Source organism: Hylobates moloch, unplaced genomic scaffold (genome assembly GCF_009828535.3).
Source record: "Hylobates moloch isolate HMO894 unplaced genomic scaffold, HMol_V3 SCAFFOLD_1, whole genome shotgun sequence".
Lineage (NCBI taxonomy): Eukaryota > Metazoa > Chordata > Mammalia > Primates > Hylobatidae > Hylobates > Hylobates moloch.
Window position 1 is genome coordinate 94,633,683 of NW_026652276.1, and position 21,325 is coordinate 94,655,007.

The 21,325-nt window shown below is 46.9% G+C and overlaps 1 protein-coding gene across 5 annotated transcripts in view; it reads left to right on the forward strand.

Annotated features, from left to right (window-relative positions):
• Window positions 1–21,325, forward strand: part of SDK1 (sidekick cell adhesion molecule 1) — a 659,503-nt gene that overhangs the window by 405,897 nt on the left and 232,281 nt on the right. For all 5 annotated transcript variants that reach the window (XM_058442285.1, XM_058442281.1, XM_058442284.1 and 2 more), the window contains 3 exons: window positions 2,601–2,748; window positions 3,741–3,881; window positions 8,802–8,983. In XM_058442285.1, coding sequence (XP_058298268.1) covers window positions 2,601–2,748; window positions 3,741–3,881; window positions 8,802–8,983 — 471 coding nt within the window. The remainder of the gene's footprint in view (window positions 1–2,600; window positions 2,749–3,740; window positions 3,882–8,801; window positions 8,984–21,325) is intronic.

Consider the following 21,325-nt stretch of genomic DNA (forward strand, 5'->3'; position numbering starts at 1 on the left):
GAACAAAGGATTCTTAGCAAAGCAATTTTACTTATGCAAAGAGAGGTGCCTCCTTGGCCAGTCGCCATGACAGCACACCTGAACAAAGGGGCACGAGAGCCTTTATTCCTGACGCAAGTCCTGCCCCTGTACCCTTTCCCCATTGGCCGGGGTTGGGTCGTACAATCTAAACTAATCCCAGTTGGCTAAACATTTGATTTTTTTTTTAGATAAGGTGGGCACGTAAAAGAAAGCGAAGAGGAAAGGGGAAGGGGTGTTCTGTAATGAACTAGAAAGTTAGTCCTCTTTCCAAATAAAGGAAGGAATGTGAGCTGCTACTGATGACACCTGGTACTGTGGTATGCCCGGGTGTCTAAAAAGGAAAAAAGGAAAAAAAGGAGAAAAGGCGGAAGTGGGGAGGGGTACTATAAATTAAAGAATAAAAGATTGATTGGATTCTTTGAAGAGAAACCTCATCATATCCCAGAGGTTGCTTCTACCTTTTGGCTACTGTGAATAAAGCTGCTTTGAACACAAGTGTGCACATATCTCTTTGAACCCCTCCTTTCTGTTCCTTTGAGTGTATACTGAGAAGCAGAATTGCTGGATTCTATGGTAATTCTGTCTTAATTTTTTGAGGAGCCACCATACTGTTGTCTGTAGCAGCTATACCATTTTACATTCGAAACAACCGTGCAATGGGGCGGAATTTCTCCACATCCTTCCCAACACCTGTTATTTTCTGTTTGTGTGTGTGTGTTTTCTTTTAATAATAGCCACCCTAGTGGGTATTAGATGCAATATCATTGTGGTTCTGATTTGTCCACTGTTTTCACGGAAGTTCAAACAAAACTGAACACCCTTAAGTGGGAGAGTTCATAGTCAGCTGTGGTCTCCGTGCTTCTTTCTTCTACATACCAGTTCTCTTCAGAATGAGAATGATATTTCCATGGAAGCTGGACTTGGCACAAAGGGGCCCTGCTTTCTACCAACCGAGTCTGGTTGCCCTGATACTGGGAATGGCCTTTTGTCTTCCGCATTGACAAATGGCTATTTTCTGTAAGGGAGACTGCTTAGCAAACCAGATCACCACGAGCTGCGTGATGCAAGTGGAAGGGTTTCAGGCTCCCAGAGCGAAAAGGGAAGTTGCCGTGAGTTCTTCCGTAGGTAACTGGGAATGTGCACATTTTGTTTTTAAAGGAGACACACAGGGAGATCCTCATCAGCTGCCCATTATCCATGTCACTGGAAATCAAAAGCCAAGAATGCTAAAATGCCCAGCTGGTGGCGAAGACTGCGTTCCCAGAAAGCCATTTTTGGAAGCAGCTTGATTTGAAATAATTAAAAAGATTCCATCTTCATAGCCAACTGGCTTCATGCTTCAGAGCAGCTTAACTTTGTGTTAAGGAATCCAGTGAGCAGATTCTGAATTAGTGATAGACACCTCTGTGTGAGGCAACAGAAGTTGCCTTTGAGAGTCTCATTTTCTCTTTGGAGCAATTTATGGCCACTGCTTGGTGATCGGTCAGGAGCTGGAGTACATTTCTGATGAGCTCGCAGGCGCAGACTTACGAATGCCTGCGGTTGAGGCTGTAGGTTTTTGGAGAAGCGGCTGGGGTTTTATGTGTGGATGCTGACATGCAGCTGGTACTGTCTGCAGGCTCCGCCTAGCCCAGCACCATGGTAGAATGCGTGTACCGTCTCTTTCTGACCGTCTCTAATGTGGGTGAAAGGGACCTTCGCGCCACTTCAGGTCAGCGAGACAGCTCGATTTCCAGAAGAATTTCCCCCACCCAGGTTTTACTTCACTAATAACTTGAAAATTCAGTTCAGGCATCGTCACAATTCAGAATGGGAACCAACAGCGGATGCTGGAAGTCACTGCCAAGACCTTGTTCATTCCAGGGCATCACTCTACAAAATGACTGGGCTGAAAAGCCTGTTTAAACCCTGCAAAAAACCCACGCAAAGGTGTAGGATCTCCACCAGAGCCTTCGGAAGCCTTGCCGGCGAGAGCGCATTTGGCTGGCAGAGTCGCTCTTGCACACCTGCTGGAAAGCTGGGTGGGAAGATATTCTAAACTCGCTATGAATTTCATTACGCCTCTCTCCAGCCAAAGCCACTCAAGGGTGTGGTGGCGTAATGGGCGAAGTACACAGCCCATCTGTCTTTATCATGCTCATTTCCTCTTTTATTAAAATGTTAATGAATATAGTTTTTATTTATCATTCAGTGACATGTGCAGCATCCTTTTCTGGGAAACAAATCTGCAATCTGCCTAACCATGTGAGCCGACAGAGAACTTTCTCCCCTTACATACTGAACACAGGAATTAGGGACATTTTGGTTCCTTTTAAACCGACATATGCAGGTTGCACAAAAAAAAATCCCTTTGCTCGTTGATGGCAGCATGGGGGGAAGTTTCCTTTCTGGCTTGCAAGTTACTAGCCACATGGCTGGAGCCTCAGTTTCCACACCTGCTAAATGGGATAAGCATTCCTTCTCCTAGAGGTGTCCTGCTAAGCAAATGAGATGTTCCCTGAGAAGGCCTTTGCATTCACCTCTTATTATTCAGACATGATAAGTCTGTGGGCTTGAATTCGTTTTCTTCATTCTTTCAGACTCTCCGTGGAAGGTGCATCTGTCAAACGTTGGCCCCGAGATGACAGGCGTCACCGTGAGCGGCCTGACTCCGGCTCGTACCTATCAATTCCGGGTGTGCGCGGTGAATGAAGTGGGCAGGGGCCAGTACAGCGCCGAGACAAGCAGGTGCGTGAATCCTGCCCCAGGTGGGGGCGCGGAACAGCCAGGGGCCTGAACGCCAAAGAGAAGCATCACGTTAGGTGGCGGAATTGATCACAGCAACTCGCTGGCCTCCCTCAGGGAGACTGGCCAAAACGTGAGCAGAAAAGCCTGTCACAAAGAGGGAAACACAGTCCCACGCAGGCTTAGCTGGGCCTTCCTTCATTGCTGTGAGGCAGGTTTCTTGGATTTGTCCTGTGGCGAGCTGGCTGTGCCTACATAAATCGCTCCTGACAGCATAGCCCCCTGTATACAGGAAATTAAAGAGCTTACATGTTTTCCATGTACTTTGCCCACCCCACTGCCAGATGGAAGCTGATGCCACAGTCTTAACAAGTCAACACCTAGCGTGCTGTAAGGGAAGCTGAAGATTCTGCTGTCTCTGTAGAGGCATCGCGTTCCTGAGCGATCTTCATGCTCTCCCATCCCTGCGAGGGCCGCCTCTGAAAAGTCTCATTTGGAGGCGACATGGGAAAATGGCTTCATCACATTTCAGCACACCCTCCCCAACCAACCTGAGCTTTCAGCGGGCTTGACTTGTAGGACAGCTCAGCTCTAAATACCTTTTTTTTTCCCCAAAAAATGTGGGAGTTTGATATGAGAAATATTGAAAGAGCCGGAGAAAACAGTTTGGGAGGAGCCTGAGACGGCAGGCCCACAAGTGGACGCATTCAGGCTTGCTGTCTTCCTAAAGGGCTGAGGTGCTGGGGTTATTCACACAGAACAAAGTCACCTCCACGCTTTCCTCATTGCTTGGTTAACTGATTTTCTATTACGTTGATTTGTAGTAAGTGTTTCTCATGTCATTTTGGTTTCATCGGCTTTGTGTTTTGCTTTTCTTGAAACCCGATTTCCATAAATAGTCAGGCTCAAGATTCAGCAAGATAGATGAAATACAAATGGGCCCCCGCTGTTTCTGGTACTCATCTCTCTTGTTCCTACCTGTCTTTTATTTTTAGGTTGATGCTACCTGAAGAACCACCTAGTGCTCCCCCGAAAAATATAGTGGCCAGTGGGCGGACTAATCAGTCCATTATGGTCCAGTGGCAGCCACCCCCAGAAACAGAGCACAACGGGGTGTTGCGTGGATACATCCTCAGGCAAGTACCCTGTGATTGGCCATCTTTAGGCTGCCATTAGAGCTGAGCGTCGATTTCACCAAGGGTTGCAAACTCTAATGTCTGTAAGAGCCAAACAGGAACCAAAGGAGACAGGCCAGGTGTGAGATGTTAGGGAGTGGTGGAGACTGTGGCAAACTGGAGGGCACAGGCCAACATGGGCAGCCTTGCAGAGACATTCTGTGCGTATCTGACCATAAATGACACACACAAAACTGGTGTCGGGGTAGCATTTTGGCAGGAGAATGGAGGGGATATTAGGGATTGGAAGCAAGGTATATTATTCATTGTGAGGCTTTTTTTTTTTTTTTTTAGATGGAGTTTCGCTCTTGTCGCCCAGGCAGGAGTGCAGTGGCACGATCTTGTCTCACTGCAACCTCCGCTGCCTGGGTTCAAGCGATTCTCCTGCCTCAGCCTCCCGAGTAGCTGGGATTACAGGCATGTGCCACCACACCTGGCTAATTTTTGTATTTTTAGTAGAGACAGGGTTTCACCATGTTGACCAAGCTGGTCTCACACTCCTGACCTCAGGTGATCTGTCCCCCTCAGCCTCCCAGTCCTCAGCTGGGATTACAGGTGTGAGCCACCACACCTGGCCTCATTGTGAGTCTTTTGATTCCATTTACATTTGCAACCAAGGGCATGTGTTGTTCAATACAGTAATTTTAAATTAAGAATAATTAATTTCATATAATTATTAGCGAGTTGTCACCATGCTGGTGTATTGCTTGCTATTGCCAGATCTTCTAGTATTTCCAGAAATCCAAAGATCTAGCTTTGTACCTGAAACTTCACAACTTTTAGATGTTGGAAATGAAATCAATATATTTGGAAACAAAGGGCAGGGCTAACACACACTTCTGCAGGCCACATGTGGCTGAAGGGTAGCCAGTGTGCTATCTTTGCTTTATAAAGGACAGTTAGGCTTCTAGAATTATTGGGAACACTGTGTCTGAGCTTGTCTGTGTTTGAGAGAAGAAACCTCCTTTGCCAAAACTGCTCATTTTAAAATTGCACTGAACGTGACCATTGCAGTGGCCTGTTGACACAAATAAAAGAAAAAGTAAAGCAGAATTGCATGATAATTATTAAATCTCTTCTAATAGATTGCACCACCGTGGACATATTTGTTCATTTTACCAGTGTTATTGGGACAAGAATGGTGGGTATCCCCTTATTCCCTTCCTGGGTTCGTTTCAAGTGTGTGATCAGTAAATAGTGGCTAACAAAGGTCTTCAGCAGACAGATGTAATTTCTTAGATAAATGTGAGAAATTGGGAAATGTTGCATCTTCAGCTTCATTATCCTTGTGTATGAAGGGCAACGCCTTCCCTGTATATATGTGTATAACTATCCATTCATCATTTAATATGTGTTTTTCTATATGGCTGGACTATTTGCCTGTCAAAACCAATTTGCCGCTGTTTTCAAGTTTTTCCTCCAGCGTCGGGATTCTCTTCTAAATGTAAGCCAGACTGTGACCCACCTGAAGTGGTTTATATGGGCCATCCCCGGGGTACACAAAGAGCTCCAATCAATAGCAAGGCCCCTGTTGTCTCGAGGTTCCAACTGTCCTTCCTCATTTCAAAGAAGGGGGAAGAGGAGCTTGCAGTTTTGTCCCCTCGGGGTGGGGGCCGCAGGCTCTGGTTCCTGTTGATCCCCTGGGACAGTTCCTAATTGCCTGACCACCTCCGCTCCCGAAAACAGCCCCATGTCCCTGCTGCCTGCGGCCGAGGGGTCCTGTGGCACTGCTGCTCTTGCCCCTGCCTTAGCCATTACCTCTCTTTCTGCAGCCATCCACTAATGAGAATAATTGGCCGCCCTCTCTCCCCAGCAGCACAGGCCTGTCATCCCTCTGCCTCTGCCTTTCTTCAGCATGTGCAGGAAGAGTTTCCTTAGGCTGAAGCTGTCAAGTAAGGACTTTAAAAGTCATCCTACAGAACCAGGCCTGGGGCACAGAGTTTAATAATAAAATCTCTCTGATGTTATGAGGCCACGTCGGGGACTGAACATTTCTCTATTTTGCGGGATTGCTACTGTTAAAAGGATTTTCTGTGATGGGGTCAGTAGAGTTGGGTGCTGGAGATGACGGCATCTTCTGTATTTGCAGGAGCTTAAATCCAGAAAGCCCCAAGATGCGGGTGCACTACCCTAGGCCTGTGAATATCAAAGTTTTCAGAAATGAAAGAGCCAAAATGAATTTGCTTAGAAACGCTTCCGCATAATCCTCCGGTCTGCACGTCAGCTCTCTGTTTGCGAGTGTGTATCCTCCAGGGCACAGTCTCTGTGTCAGATCCAAGGCACAATGCAAGGAAAGCAAAGAGAAATAAATCACTTCCGTGGCTCCAGCCATAAGAAGTAGTTAGGATGCGTGTGCAGTAATAAAATATTTATAATAATAGGCAGGGTGTTTCTTTGAAAGGAGCATAGGGGTTATGTCCTTTAAAAACATTCTCCTGTTTATTTCTGTATAAAAAATCATCTTGTTCTGGCTGAGATGGTCTCCTGGGCAACATATCTTACCAGCAAGAGGAGGCTGCCCTGCACTTCCCTTATTAATTGTGACCTTCTTAGACATCCTGTGACTATTACAAAAGCCACTGGTAATAGAGCCACTGGTCAGAATGGGCCAACGTGACAGTTCTGCAGGGGAGCGCAGGCTCTTTGGAAGATGTGAATTCTGCAGTTTGTTTTTCACGGTGGTATCAAGAGTGGCCCCGGAGAAGATGGGTGGCTCATGCAGGTGTAGTTCCTTATAACTCATAGTTGTCTCTACCATACTTCTCAGTAGAAGAACGGTGTTTAAAAATGTTTATATACTTAGAGAGTGCTTTACACCTTCACATCTCTTTTACATGCAGTGTCTCCTTTGACTCTTACAACAAGCATGGAAATGCTACTGTCATTCCCACCTTAAAGAGGTGGAAACCAAGGCTCAGAGAAGTTTGGAATTTTCCCAACACCACCTAGCTCCTGAATGGCCACTGAGCAAAGTCTTCCGATGTAGGTTCCTCGGCTCTTCCCTGGAACGTGCATTGTGTAGCGTTGGGTCCACGTAAGGAATCCTTCTTAAGGGCCATCCTTGTTCCATCATGTGATTACAGATGGTGCTTGGTGCCAGCATGCACAGGCTACTCAGGTGCATGGTGTGGGCATGGAGCCAGTTTCTACCTTTTCCCAAATGGCTGTCTCAGTCCCATTTAAGAGTTCATCTTTTGTAGATGGTGAATGTAAGTGGAAATACCTGTCACACAGGTGAATCCATGCCAAGCCTTTCTCCCAGTGGCCCACTGCCTTGAGGACCATCATGCTATGTCGGTGATCTGAACACCCCCTGGGAATTGCATGTGTACTTGCTTGGTTCAGGTCGTTCAGTAAAGGAGTTAGAGATGGACACGCTGTGAAGCCAAAACGTGGTTTGATAACTTGACTTTCATTTTTGCCCATCACGGAATAACGCTGTCCCTTCCCTGAGTCTCCCATCAGGCAAGCCCAGAGGCCACTTGCTCCTTTCAGGCAAGAGACAGAAGGAAGCCTGGTACCTTCTTGCTGTTCAAGGGCCGTCTGCTTATCATCATTTGTTTTCTATCAAACAGGCCCCACCAAGTGCACATGGTCGGTGGCAAGAGGGAACGAGAGAATGCTCTCGGAAACTCCTGATTTTTGTGAAGAACCTTGTACGACCATTTCTCGATTTCCTCACTTCATTTTCAAGCCATCCTTCTCTTGGGAAAGTTGTTTTACATTTTAGGGCCTGAATTTCTGGGTTTCTTCTCTGCTTCGATGTCAGCAGCCTTACTGATGTTCCGGTCCACGCGTGTCTATCTCAGCTCCTTCCCCTTCGTGCTCAGGTGCCCTGCCCGCATGGGACCACACAGGTAATGGATCTGGAATCTGCAGAGCCACAGAACTCAGAGATCAGCATCCTGGAGGAGCCTGAAGATTTCCACACACCATGAAAAGCCAGCGGATTTGCTGCCACTCAAGTGTGGGACTGTGAGGCAGGAGCCACTTCTGGGATAGAAATCAGAGGCTTTTGGCAGCTGCAGGATGACCGGGCAGTCACTCCTTCTGGGCATACCCCTGGCTTTACCCAGGGGGGCTGATCTAGGAAAGCTCAGTAAATTACCTGAGTCAGTTCAGTGCATTAACTTCTATAGACTGAATCATGGAGAAACATTTGCTAATCAAAATAATACAACGCAAATCTTCTCACAGTACACACAGCAGTTTCCTAATTTATACATCCTAAGTCCTGAGTTGTGTTCATTATCTTTTTCATAAACACTACTTTAAATTTCCACCTTTAGTACGCTAAGAACATAGTACCCAAGCACTCACAGAGGTCTTCTACAAAGCAATTTGTCATAGTTAGTACTGGACTAGTATTTCAGAAATTTCAACACCTTTTCAAAGCCGCTTATTCCTGTTCTGGGATATGCTTGGACAAACCTGCAATTCCTAGTGGAGCTCTGTCCCTGGAGACCACGAGACCATGTGCTGCCTGCTTCTGGAAGTCTCCCCACGTTTCAGACTCACAAGAGGAAAATGTTTCTCAAACTGATTTACAGCAACTCCCCGATGGAAATCATGTCTGGAATTTTTGGTCCTAAGTCACTGTAGTCCCTAGACGAGTTACATGTAAAAAGCTGTAATTTTTTCTTAACCATTATGTAGTTGAAATGTCAGTTCCATTTTGCCTTGAGCTTATAATCACTGTGAGATTAGAGCACACTTTTCAAAATCATCAAGTTGGGAAATAGTATTGTTTAGGGCTGACCTCTAAGCTCTGTTCTTGATTATTTACTTCCATTTCCCCCAACCCTGCAGAATAACTGCGGGTAAACACAGTTCCCAGGTCCAATTATTTCCTTATCATGACGGGCTTCCTTCGTGGCACAGGTACCGCCTGGCTGGCCTTCCCGGAGAGTACCAGCAGCGGAACATCACCAGCCCAGAGGTGAACTACTGCCTGGTGACAGACCTGATCATCTGGACACAGTATGAGATACAGGTGGCAGCGTACAATGGGGCTGGCCTGGGCGTCTTCAGCAGGGCAGTGACCGAGTACACCTTGCAAGGAGGTAAGCTTGTCTCCAAAACCATGAGGTGGCGGGATCTTCACTGGGGAATGGGATTTGCAAAGTTTGACTGGAGTATGTTAGAAAGAAAAACAGAGAATTCAGTCCCCTAGGGAGAGTTTACAAGAAAATTCATCACGTATTTAATGGGATCTCTCCAGCTATTCCTCAATGAAAGCAGAACCGTAGACAGGAGACAAATAATATTCCAACTGCTTTTTCAGTGACTAAGGAAGTTTCTGTACACGCCTTTTGATGGTTGCATCTAGTCTTGAAAAGTCTGTGGAACTGGATTTTTCTAAATGGAATGATTGTAGGTTTTCGCAGGAAAGCTGGCTGTGGAATTCTGTGTAATACTCTGAGTGTTTTTCAAAGAGCACAATGATTACTCATAGTTTTATTTTTTAATGACGTAACATGATTATTGGTAATCGAATTTGCAACGTGGTACTTTTTTTGGTTGCCCTTTTCAGTTACACAAGCAAACAATCTACTAAGTCAATAAAAACTGCCCCCCACCCCTGGTAAAATTGACCAGACATAAATGTCATAAAGCCAGTGGTTCTTAAATATGTGTGGTGAGACCCGGGTGTGGCGTGGCAGGCTTTCCACAGCATCTGGTTCCTCCGCTGTTTTCTGAAAGATTCAGATCTCAGCCCCAGGAGGAGCGAGCACTGGGAGATGTCCTCCACATCTGCATTTCACTGTTACTGCTCTTAGCAGGAATAAATAGACCCTCTCCCAACACAGCCTCATTTGTCCTACAGCAGCCCAGATCCTTGCCCAGGGAAGTAATTTTTCTACCGAGTCTAAAATCCTTTTTCACTCTGCGATGTATGCCTTCGCCTGATTCACAGGTGTGACTTTATTTGCTTAGGCATTTTTATTGCTACCAGACCTTGACCTTTTTCAAATGGTAAGGTTTCTGACTGCCCACTTCTCTCCCCAAATCATGCCTGAGACCTAATGTTCCTTGATATTACATGCTGTTATTATCATCCCGTATTGATTGGCTGTCTGTTGTCATCTGTAAGTCCATAAATCCTCCTTTATAAATTAAGTGCAGTCAGTTCTGCCTGCACAGTGACTAGCAGAAATATTTAAAATGCAGGACAGCCAGGAAGGACCTGTCCATCTGCAAGTAATTATTGTTTACTCATTTGAAAAGGAAAATGGCTGAAAACCTGGACAATTAACATTTGCTTTAATTAGTCTATTTAATAAAATAACAATAAACTTAGAAACACTTAAAAAGACTCCCATTGCTATAAGTAATCCCTTATTACTATTAACCGTGACTGTTTCATTTTATTTCCGGTGCATTTGAGTTTTGCGTGGGGCAGAGGGAAGTGGATCTCCACCTAAATGAGAAGGGCTTTGAGGCTTTGGACTCAGGCTTTTATTCAGTTGGCATTGGGGAACCATGAAAGGCTTAAGATCTGTGAGTGACATAAGCAAAATGCTGCATTAGGAGGCGGAATCTGTGCATGGGTTTGCAGGGAAGATGGGAGGCGGGGAGCACAGAATGGCAGCAGGGACTCCAGAGACAAAAAAATGGAGTGACAAGTGTCCCCCAGCTCCAAAGGCTGGCAATGAGAAGAGATAGGGATGTAAGTTTGGGTGGGACACCATTGTTTTCAAAACAGCTCTCATGGATTCCAGGGTCGTGCCTTCCAGCAACCCTGTAAACGAATGCAGTTTCAGCCCCACAAGCACCTCCCAGTGCCTCCTGTACAACAGGGCTGGGTATAAAAACAGGAACAGGCCCAGTGCCTCCTGTACAGTGGGACTGGGTATGAAAACAGGAACAGAGCCCTGACCCTTCCTCAAAGTGCAGACAGTTTATAGGATAGAGCAGGGCAAGTTTCATTTTCAGGCACCTGTTCATAGGAAGCTGAATATTAGCTAACTGGAATTTAGTTGGTCTGAAATCACACGGCCTCAAAGGCAGAACCAGCACTGACATCTGGGCTTCTGAGACAAGACTGCTGTTCTCTAAGTGACATCGGCTGCCTCTGATGTCACTAGGACTTGAGAGGAGATTTCAGCCTTGTTGGTGAGGGACTGTACTTAGGCTAGTGGGCTGGAGTGCAGGGTTCCCCCTAAGATGGTGGCACAGTGGGTGGGGTCCTGCCTCCATGTCCAAGTAGTCCTCTGGATGGGGAAATTACTAAATTATGCTTTGCTCTGGGAATGAACTTTTTCCCATATGTGGTGAGAACCTGACTTCGATTGGTCCAAATCTGGTTCATCATCTATACTTTTAAAAAAGAAAAAAAGAATGCACTTCATGAGTGAACGTTTGTGAATAATGCTGCAGGTGCAGTTTCCCATCTGCAGCTCGGCTTCTGTAGCAGCGCCATCCTTCCCTCGCTTGGGTGTTTGACATCAGGGGTTGGTATACAGAGCCCTTCATGGGTCTCAGGGCACCCAGCAGACACAGTTGTAATTCCTGTCTTGGTGTCTTCTTCATGTCATCCGCCTCAGCACTCCCGGGAGCACCCTTATCCAGATGTGGATGGCGCTCCCTTGTTCCCTTTTAAGCCCGGTGTGGAAACGCAGGTGGCCCCATCCTCCCTTTGAGGGACTCAGCCCTCCCTCTCTGGATGTCTTGGACTCCCGTGTGCTTGGTGGGATGGTAAATGCCCCTGGGGAATCTCTCCGGAGCTTGCTGGGATTGGGCAGGTCATGTCATGCTTTTCTTCCAGACTCTGACTCCAACCCTAAACCTATTCCTGGGCCACTAGGATGAATATCTCAGGCTTGTGACAGTCTCGGAGACACCAGGCACCACCCACCTGACCCTTCTTTGTTCAAGGGACATGCTTGAGTCCCAGGATAAATTGGGGGTGATGACACTTACTGGCCAGAGCATTAGGACACTGTCCCTTGGACGTGGCTGGGGTCAGGCATGTGGCAGGCAGCAGGAGGGGGTGGCCCATGGCCTGCAGGACATGGCTGGCTCGGCTGGCTGCACAGCCTTGATGCCTCAGTGTAGTCAAATGCACTTATCCCTCTGTGCTATTCAAGGACCTCCCAGCCAGCCACGCTGCCCCTGAACAGAATGAAGTGAGCATATGAATTCTGTCCTGAATCCACGTTCCCCTCTGCGACAGGCCATGGCTAGGAGATGACATCAGACCACCAGTCTAGAAAGAGCTGGGGAGGTGAAGGGAAGACAGGGGCAATGCTTGCCTGGCTCTGGAGGGGAAGACGCAATGAATGGGACAGAAAGGGATCTGCCTAGAAGGTGGCACATGAGGAAGCAGAGTGACAAGAGGGACTGTGACTGTGAATGTATCAGGGGGACAGTGGTGGGGGCACAGTGAGCGTGACGTTTCACACACGTATATATTCACATGTCTTTCTGGATATGTGACCCCCAGAAAGAGCCCTTCCCAGGAGTCCATCCAGGCCTCACTCCATATTTACTACTAATGTGCCTTCAAGAAGCACCTGTGCCCGTTCTGAGCCTCCAGTTTTCATTTGTGAAACTGTGGCATTTACACCTATCCTGACTCAAAGGGCACTGTGAAGAGGAGGTGAGATACTACGTGTGAAAAGGCTTTGAAAACAAGGAGACATCATACACATGCCAGCAGTATAGCTTTGTCTGTATTCGTTTTTCCACTGTGATGAAGAGTGTCTACTAAGGTATTTGAATGCTTCCATAGGGGCCATTACACTGGAAGAGATCTGGGGGCCATCTCCCTGCTGACAGTAACATCAAACAGAGACACTCAAGAATTGATGTGAGTGCCTGCGGTGTGCACAGAGTTGTGGGATGGGCCCTGACCCCGAGGGTAGGGAAGATATCTGGTGTGTCATCATCCTTGGAGACCTGCAGTCAGGCCCCAGAGGTGAGACTGCTATTCATGAAATAAGAGCAGGAAGTAGAAAAGAGATCAGCCTCACTCATGCACAGTCACCCCTCATCTATCCACAGATCAGGGTACTGGGCATGCTTTGAAGGGTCCTCAGTCAGCACCCAGAGGAATGGGCTATGGACATGAGGGTTGTGATCTACGTGGTGGGGGAACCTCAGAGTTTGCAGCTGTCTGTGTTGCTTAGGAATAGTGTCTGACTGCTAGAAACAGACCCACAGTGATAGGAGCTTAAACAAGATGGAGCTGTGTTTTTACTTTTCTCACATCAGGGGGTTGGGCAGTGGGTGAGGCAGTCATAGCAGCAGCTCTGAGGTCATCAGAGATTCAGGGTTCTTTGTCTTTTTGGCTGCCACTTTTGCACGTGCCTCAGGTCACAAGCCTGCTGCTGCAGTGCCAGCCATTGCATCCCCACTCTAGAAGGCAACAAGGAGGAAGGCTCAGGGTTGTGCCTCGGGAATGAGTATGCCCACCTTTAAGGAACTTTCTTAGAAGTCTCATTTGCTGCTGACTCTGCTTACAATTCCTGGAATTCTCTCTGTGTGGGAGAGGCTGGCAATGTGGCCTTCCAGCTGGACACATATCTGTCCTTTGTTAAGGAAGGAAGGGAAAGCTCACAGCTTCTGCCTCACTTTCTAAGTGAGATGAAATCTCCTGACAATGGGCTCCTGGCTTGCCTCACACAGAGTGAAAACTGCAAAAGCACAGGCCCTCCAGGCCACAGCTTCCCACCCATCCCCTGAGGGCTCCTCAGCCTCAGGCCCCCAGCTCCATGGGGCTATTTCGGCATTAAGTGCTCAATGCTTATTTGCTGCCGTGAGCCCCACTTAGGGGCCTGAGGTACCCCCCAGCTATTAGCACTGATTGTCAAGGCAGCCTAGAGGCCTGAGTAGGTCCTTGAAGCTGAAAAGGGAGTAATTAAAACGCCTGTAAACTGAAAGGGAAAGCATAACTCATAAAATTAATTATTTGTCAGCGTAATTTGGGAAATTATTGGAATGTCTACGAACAGAATCCGACTGCGTGTCAGAGAGCATGCAGAAGGCAGGAAATGCCCAGCCAGGAGGAGAAGGAAGCCCTAGGCCAGCCAGCCTCATTTCTCCTCCTCCCTTCAGCGAGTGGCAGCTTGATGCATCTGGGGAAATGAGATGTAATTCATCTTGACTTTAATAAGGCCCTTGGATTGAGCTCCTCCTGAGAAAGTATCCGAATGCCCGGGAAAGATAGTGCAGCGTGCGCTACCATTAGGTGGGTGTGGAACTGGCTAGGCTGCTGTTTCAAAGAGAACTCAGCAGTGACACAGCATTTGCCTGGGCTGAGGGAGGGAGGGGCATACAGGCTGCCCTGGTTGGCACCAGCAGCAGGCACGGAACAATGGAGAAGCTGTCTGCTGCGGGGGGAGGTAGCAGCTCATTCTTCTAGAGCATAGATTTTTGGTCTCAAATGTGTTTCCTTCAAGGCAACTCCTTAAGGAAGATCAGCAGCCTGTAGTGAGCACAGTGTGATGTTGACCCCTGAAGCCATTTGAACCCATTACTCACTGGCCACACACCTCATTTTTCTTTTCTTTTCTTTTTTTTTTTTTTTTTGAGACGGAGTCTTGCGCTGTCATCCAGGCTGGAGTGCAGTGGCGCGATCTCGGCTCACTGAAAGCTCCGCCTCCTGGGTTCACGCCATTCTCCTGCCTCAGCCTCCCAAGTAGCTGGGACTACAGGCACCCGCCACCATGTCCCGCTAATTTTTTTTGTATTTTATTAGAGACGGGGTTTCACCATGTTAGCCAAGATGGTCTTGATCTCCTGACCTTGTGATCTGCCTGCCTCGGCCTCCCAAAGTGCTGGGATTACAGGCTTGAGCCACCACGCCTGGCCCTCGTTTTTCTTTTCAATCCTGTTTATGGCTGAGATATATTTAAAATGCACGGTTTGTCCATTCCAGTTCTTCGCAAGCTCTCGGCAGGGGCTAGCACCTTGGACACATGGGGATTACTTAATATAAACTTTCTAACTTTCCTGACTTTTCTTATCCCCCTTCATCCACCATCCCCCATTATCTTGTCGGCCAATCCCATTTAATAGATTTTATTAACGGTGCCTCCATGACCTTTTCAGCTCAAGGCATTTTAAAATGGGACATATTAACTTACAAATTGAGCAGCAAAGCTCTAATACAGTTTCAGCCAAGTGAACTTTCTGAGGGGTGAGAGGAAAGGTTGGCACTGTCACAGAAGCTGTGGCCTGAAACTCCAACAGACTCAGTTCCACATGTCAAATTTCTGTGATGATTACCCACGATGAAATGGAAAATAACTGAAATTTACTCGAGAATTTTAAATTTAAATAACTGAAATGGACTCAGAAATCAATACGCTTTTGGTGTCGAATGGAAAACATTCTGCAGAGTGTAAGTTGTGTATAATCGAGTGCCCAGTATAATTAGAAACATTTTTCTTACTGCCAGTGTTTACTTCAGCAACTTTCTAATAATGTAGCTTGGGAGGGAGAGTACTGTAGTCATTGGAAGCAATCAGTAGTTCATATCGATGCTGACTCGCTGTTTGGCTCACAAATTCAGTTTTTGTTAGAAATTGTTCAAATAATGATGAAAGACACAGGAAAATAGAATGTGGCCGTGAAGTTTTCAGGTGAACCTGAGTGTGGAACACTAGACACTGCCAGGATATCAAATGTAATCGATTACAGTTTTGTCCTAAAACAAGCCTGTGTGGATTAGCAAACTCCTTCTATCCATTTTTTGAATTCATCCATTAAGACGCAGATGTTGGTTTTTCTAGAAGGGGTCCAAAGACAAATTATGCTATAAATCATCATTCTGAGCACACCAAGATTTTCCTTTTTTTCTGGCTTTATTTCTTTTTCATTTTTCTTCTTGTAACAGGTATATTTGGGCTGTAATGATTTATTCTGGTTTCAGAACATTACCTTATAATGAAAGAGAAGTATTTCATATTTTAAAAGAAATGGAAAAAACATTTGGTTATCCACATTTCTAAAACATTAGTAAAAGCTCCTAAATGTTCACTTGGGCTTTGAAAGGTTTTCTAAAGTAATGATTATAAATGAGCACTCTGTTTGCAAGCCCCATTCTTATCTCCTCTTGGGAAATTCTCAATGTGGCATTAAATAACGTTGCACAAAAGATTTGTTTCTCAATCCCTATGACTTTCTAGACCTCAGACTGTACCTGCAGAATAGGATAATGTTCCAGATTCTCCCAGCATTGCCTAAAACACTAAGTAAAAACTGAACAAAATAAACATGGGATGTTCCATTAGTAGTGAGCTTCCTTTGGTCTTTTAGAACCTACAGGAAAGGAAAGGACAGGAAGCTCATGCTTTAGGGGAAGCCACCATATACCAGCCTTCGCCATGCTGTGCTGCATCCTTACACTCACTGTCTTACTCCATTCATCCCTGGGGGTCACGCAAGATAAGCATCATATCCCTATTGGACAGAGGCAAAGATGGAATCTGAGTGAGGTAGCTCACTTTCCCAAGGTGATATAGCCGGACAATGCTGAGAAATGCCAGAGCCGAAACATAAGTCTGCTGGGCTCCCAAGCCCAGGCTATCATCTGCCCTTACTACAGTTTATGTTTTTTGTTTTTTGTTTCATTCTGTATATATCCGGCCTGGTGAAAAATGACTTCCAGATTCCCACAGCCACGTGTATGTGGAATAGAAAAGACATGGGCGCGCCTCTCACTCTGCTGCCATGGAGGGTGGGTTTGCAGTGGTTTCTGGGCACTTTGGACTGCAGTGCACAATGAGAACTCTATTTTGCATTAAAACACACACACACACACACACACACACACACACAGAAACAGAGCATCCATGGAACAATAGTGACTCTCCCAGTGTATGATGTGCTTTGGCATTTTCGGTTCTTTTCCATCCGATTTCATTCTTTAAAACAGTGCTGCTGTGACCACGGAATTGATTTCCCTATCCACGAGTGTATTCATGACCTACAGTTTGAAAAATCCTGAATTCCAGCAATACAGCAACACTGTTTGGTTTGACTGATTCTTGCCTCCCTTTCAGAAAAAGCCTTCGCCAAACAGAGGATTCATCAGGGTCTGGGCTGTGAAGCCAGTCTTATCCCTCCAACTGTAAAGACAGACAGGCATCTGAGTGAGGGCGTGAGCAGGGCCGCCAGCTGAGGCACAGAGTGGAGGCCTGGGGTGGAGTAGGGCGGGTAGGGTTTAGCATCTATATCGGTGCAGATCACCTCTGTGCACACAGAGAAGGGGTTCCTGGGACTTACCCTTCACCTGCCACTAGAGGACATGTGGAAAAATAAACCAATCTAAGTTACTGTGAGCATCACCTTATTTTGTGATTTGCAGGCCTGTCTTTCCTGCTAGTCTAGGAACCCTGTGAGGGCAGGGGCTGTGTCAGATTTGTATTTTTCATATCTGTATCCGCATATCCAAGCACAATGCCTGACCTATAAGTAAACAAAGCATAAATAGATGTCTGATTGAAAACACAGGGCCTATTGTTCCTGTTTCAACACCTAGTGCTGCACCAGTTTAATCTCCACCTTCAGCACCACAGCCTGCCTTCTGCCCTGATTCTTGCTGTCTCGAAATCTCGGAAGAAAGCAGTCCTGAGCCTATCACATGTTGATTAGGCCTTCCTGTCTTTCTGTGTTGTGATGTCCAACAGCAACCCTTCCTGGGTGCCACCCACACTGAGCCTGACTTTGCTCAGGAGCCTAAATGCAGAATCTTTCCTCCTCCCCCTCCCCTGCTGCAAATGCTGAATCTGGGACTGCAGCCTAGAAGGTGCATGGGGAAATTAGGTCCATGAATGCGTCCCCAGCGTTGGGGAGGTATGCCGCTCAGCACCCTGGACATGCCAGGCTGCAGCGCTGGTCCTCAGGGCCTCAGTCCCCATGCTATATGGAAAGGCCACTTGCCCACGGCTGGAGAGGAGAGCTGGTCGTGGGAAAAGTGGAAGAGAAACCACAAACATGCAATTTTCAGATGTGGAGAATGCACACAGATAGGTGCATGGGAAGTGGGGGTCGGGAGAGGGAGAGGAGGAGACACCAAGTCGGCAGGAGCCCAAGCGAGTGACCAGAGCTTCCACCCTCGGCGGCCCTGGGCCCAAGCGGGTGGCCAGAGCTTCCACCCTCGGCGGCCCTGGGCCCAAGCGGGTGGCCAGAGCTTCCAACCTCGGCGGCCCTGGGCCCAAGCGGGTGGCCAGAGCTTACACCCGCGGCGGCCTTGGGCCTGCGTTTTAGAATCTCAGTGTTTGGCACGGGTGAAGATATATTTTAGGAATGAAACTGGTATTTCGTGAACAGAAATAACATCTTGTTCCCAACTGGCTTCACAGTCAGAGGACTGGGTTCACGAGGGCCCGGTGTGCAGACAGCCTGCCAGGGCCTGCGGGCTCTCCCCATGTGCTGTGCCCCGACCCCAGCCTAAACACTGGCCCCAAATGCTTCTCTTCAATGCCTGGCAAGTAAAGATTTAGAAAAAAAATAAGTTCAGAAAGGAACACACAAAACTTTTTCAGTGTTATTTTCTTCTGAAGTCCGTCAGAAAAGATACTCAGGCGTATTTGTCAAAGGTTTGTTAACCTAATAATGCGGTAGAAATGTTTAATGCAGTGAGAACCTTCAGGTCTATCAAAACTGCAAGCACCATAACAACGCGAGAACTCAGCCGTGGCCCATAACAATCTGGAATTAACGATAACACCCGGCACACAAACGGTAATATATACACCCACCCAGCGGTGTGCGGCCAGTGACTCTTCCAGGTAATGAGCTCACTGCTCCCTGGTTTCAAAGGCGTATACATTTAATTCTATGAGGTAACCTAGAGAAATGGACACCTGCAAATCCCTGCTGTGTTCTGGATAGATGCATCAGTCCCTCACAGTTTAAATCATGTACATTTGGGATCATGAAAAACGGGGTGTGCTGTTGTGCAGGACATGAAGATTTGTGCTTCTTGCATCGTGGGGTAGAAGCAGCTCCCCCGCTGGCTGCTCAGCTCCCCTGCTGGCCGCTCAGGTCCCAGCCCCTGGCCTGCTAGAGGAGATCAGAGCCAGCAGGTGGGCCCTGAATGGTCCAGTGAAGGCTGCCCAGCACCCAGGAGTACTGATACTGCACCTGAGGATCATGGACGATGAAATTTCACTGTGTAAAGACACTGAGATTTCACGGTTTATCTGTAACAGGGAGGGTGGTGTTGCTTTAGTAAATGGAACTGGGCATGTTAGAATATTGGACAGTGAACTCTGATTTCCTCCTGTGCTAAATCCAGCTGATTTTACAGCGTTCTCAGTGGGCTCCTTAGCATGTTTAGGTGGGGTTTGCACAGTCCCGTAGGGATACTAAGTAGGATGTAGAAATCGCTCATTTCTTACCTCAGAGGCCTGGATGTTCACATCTACCTGGCCCTGGAGGGCCCATGAATTGCTCTCCCAGCACCTCCTAATATCAGTTTATTAATTTTATTTGACATGTTGCAAATCTCCAAAACATCCTAGAACTCCATGCTCAGCATGAGTTCCCTCGGATTAACCATTTTTTCAACTATTTCTCCATTTACGTAGATGGAAGAGAAGATGAATAGTAACGATCTTTACTCAGGGGTGTTGCAAATAAGCTTTATATTAATTTCATCACATTATTTGGCTTAAATATCAAAAATAAAAATGTGTGTCTCTCTTTTCAGCAGCAGGGAAAATACCTGTTGGACGTAGTCACAGACTCTGGGCTTTAACCGGCAGCGCACAGTCCTGGTAGAGGAGAGGAGAAGGGGGAGAAGGGGCTTGTGGGGACGAGAGTGGGGGGTTTCTATCAACCAACTAATTAGGATCTAGATAGAATAAAACCAACAAGCAAGGGAAGAATGGAGGAGGGGAGGGAGAGAGAGAGGGAAGAAAGAAAGGAGGAGGGAGGGAGGTAGGCAAGTAAGGAGGGGAGGAGGAAGGAAGGGAGGAGAAAATAAGTAGAAAAGCAAATTGACAGTGGTGGTTCTCAGAGATGGTCTATGGACCCACAGCATCAACATCTCCTAGGAACTTGTTAGAAATACAAATTCTCGGGCCTTACCCCAGACCCACTGAATCAGAAACTCTTACCATATGTGTTTCGACATGCCCTCCAGGTGATTCTAATTCCCACTCTAATTTGGGAACCTTCTTTAGGCATTGATAGGTAGGAGAATATAATACCAAGGACTAATAACCGTCAGCCCCACCAGCTGTCATAGCAGAGGGTTTGTACCCACAGAGGGATCAGTCCAGGCTCCTGGAGAGAAACAATAAGCAACAGTCCCCATGCACCACAGCATGTGACTTGTGACATCACCACGTGTGCAAGCAAATCTCTCAGAAGAAACCTCAACTGTGTTTCAAGAAACACTGGTGGTTGGGTGCGAGGCTGGAGTCTCCTTAAAATAAAGGTCATGACTTTGGAAAAAAGGTGGATATGGGTGATGACACATTGTCTACATAAGAGGACTGAGCTGTTGGGACCAAGGTGAACCAGTGAAAACACACGTTTGGAGGAGACTAGAATTTCCTAACACTTTATGTCCACATTTCTGCCTCCAGTCCTTTGGAGGACAGGCTGGGAAGGTCTCATTGGCCACACTGACTTCCAGTCAAGTAACCCTTTTCTTCTGGTTTTGATCGGCTCCCTGTCAAGATGAATGAGATTTTTGTTACAACACGGCATTTTGTTCTGACTTGGGATGGGGTTCATCTGAAAAAGGAGAAGAGCCCATTGAGCAGAAACCCTGTTGGAAGATGAGGGGTGGAGAGGAAATACTTGGACAGAGCTCTGCAACACTTGATGGGGGCAGGACTCCAGGTTCACGTAAAAGGAAGATGCCAAGAGAAGCACAACCCTGTAATTCCTGTAATCCCCAGGAAGCCATCACCAGGGGTCATGTCGGGTCTGCTCAGAGTGTGGCACATTCTACCAACCCTGTTTCCTTTTCGGTGGAGAGGATCACTGAACTGATAGACCTAAATACCATATTCATCCTGTAGCTTGATGTTTGTTTCTTTCTTTCTTTCTTTCTTTCTTTCTTTCTTTCCTTTTCTTTCTTTCTTTCCTTTTCTTTCTTTCCTTCTTTCTTTTTTTTAGAAGTCTCACTCTGTCATCCAGGCTGGAGTGCAGTGGCACAATCTCGGCTCACTGCATCATCCACCTCTTGGGTTCAAGCAATTCTTGTGCCTCAGCCTCCCGAGTAGCTGGGATTACGGGCACGTGCCACCACACCTGGCTAATTTTTGTATTTGTAGTAGAGACAAGATTTCACCATGTTGGGCAGGCTGGTCTTGAACTTTTGACCTCAAGTGATCTGCCCACCTGGGCCTCCCAAAGTGCTGAGATTACAGGCGTGAGCCACTATGCCCTGCCGATTTTCTTTCATTCACTCATTCATTCATTCATTCATTCAGTAA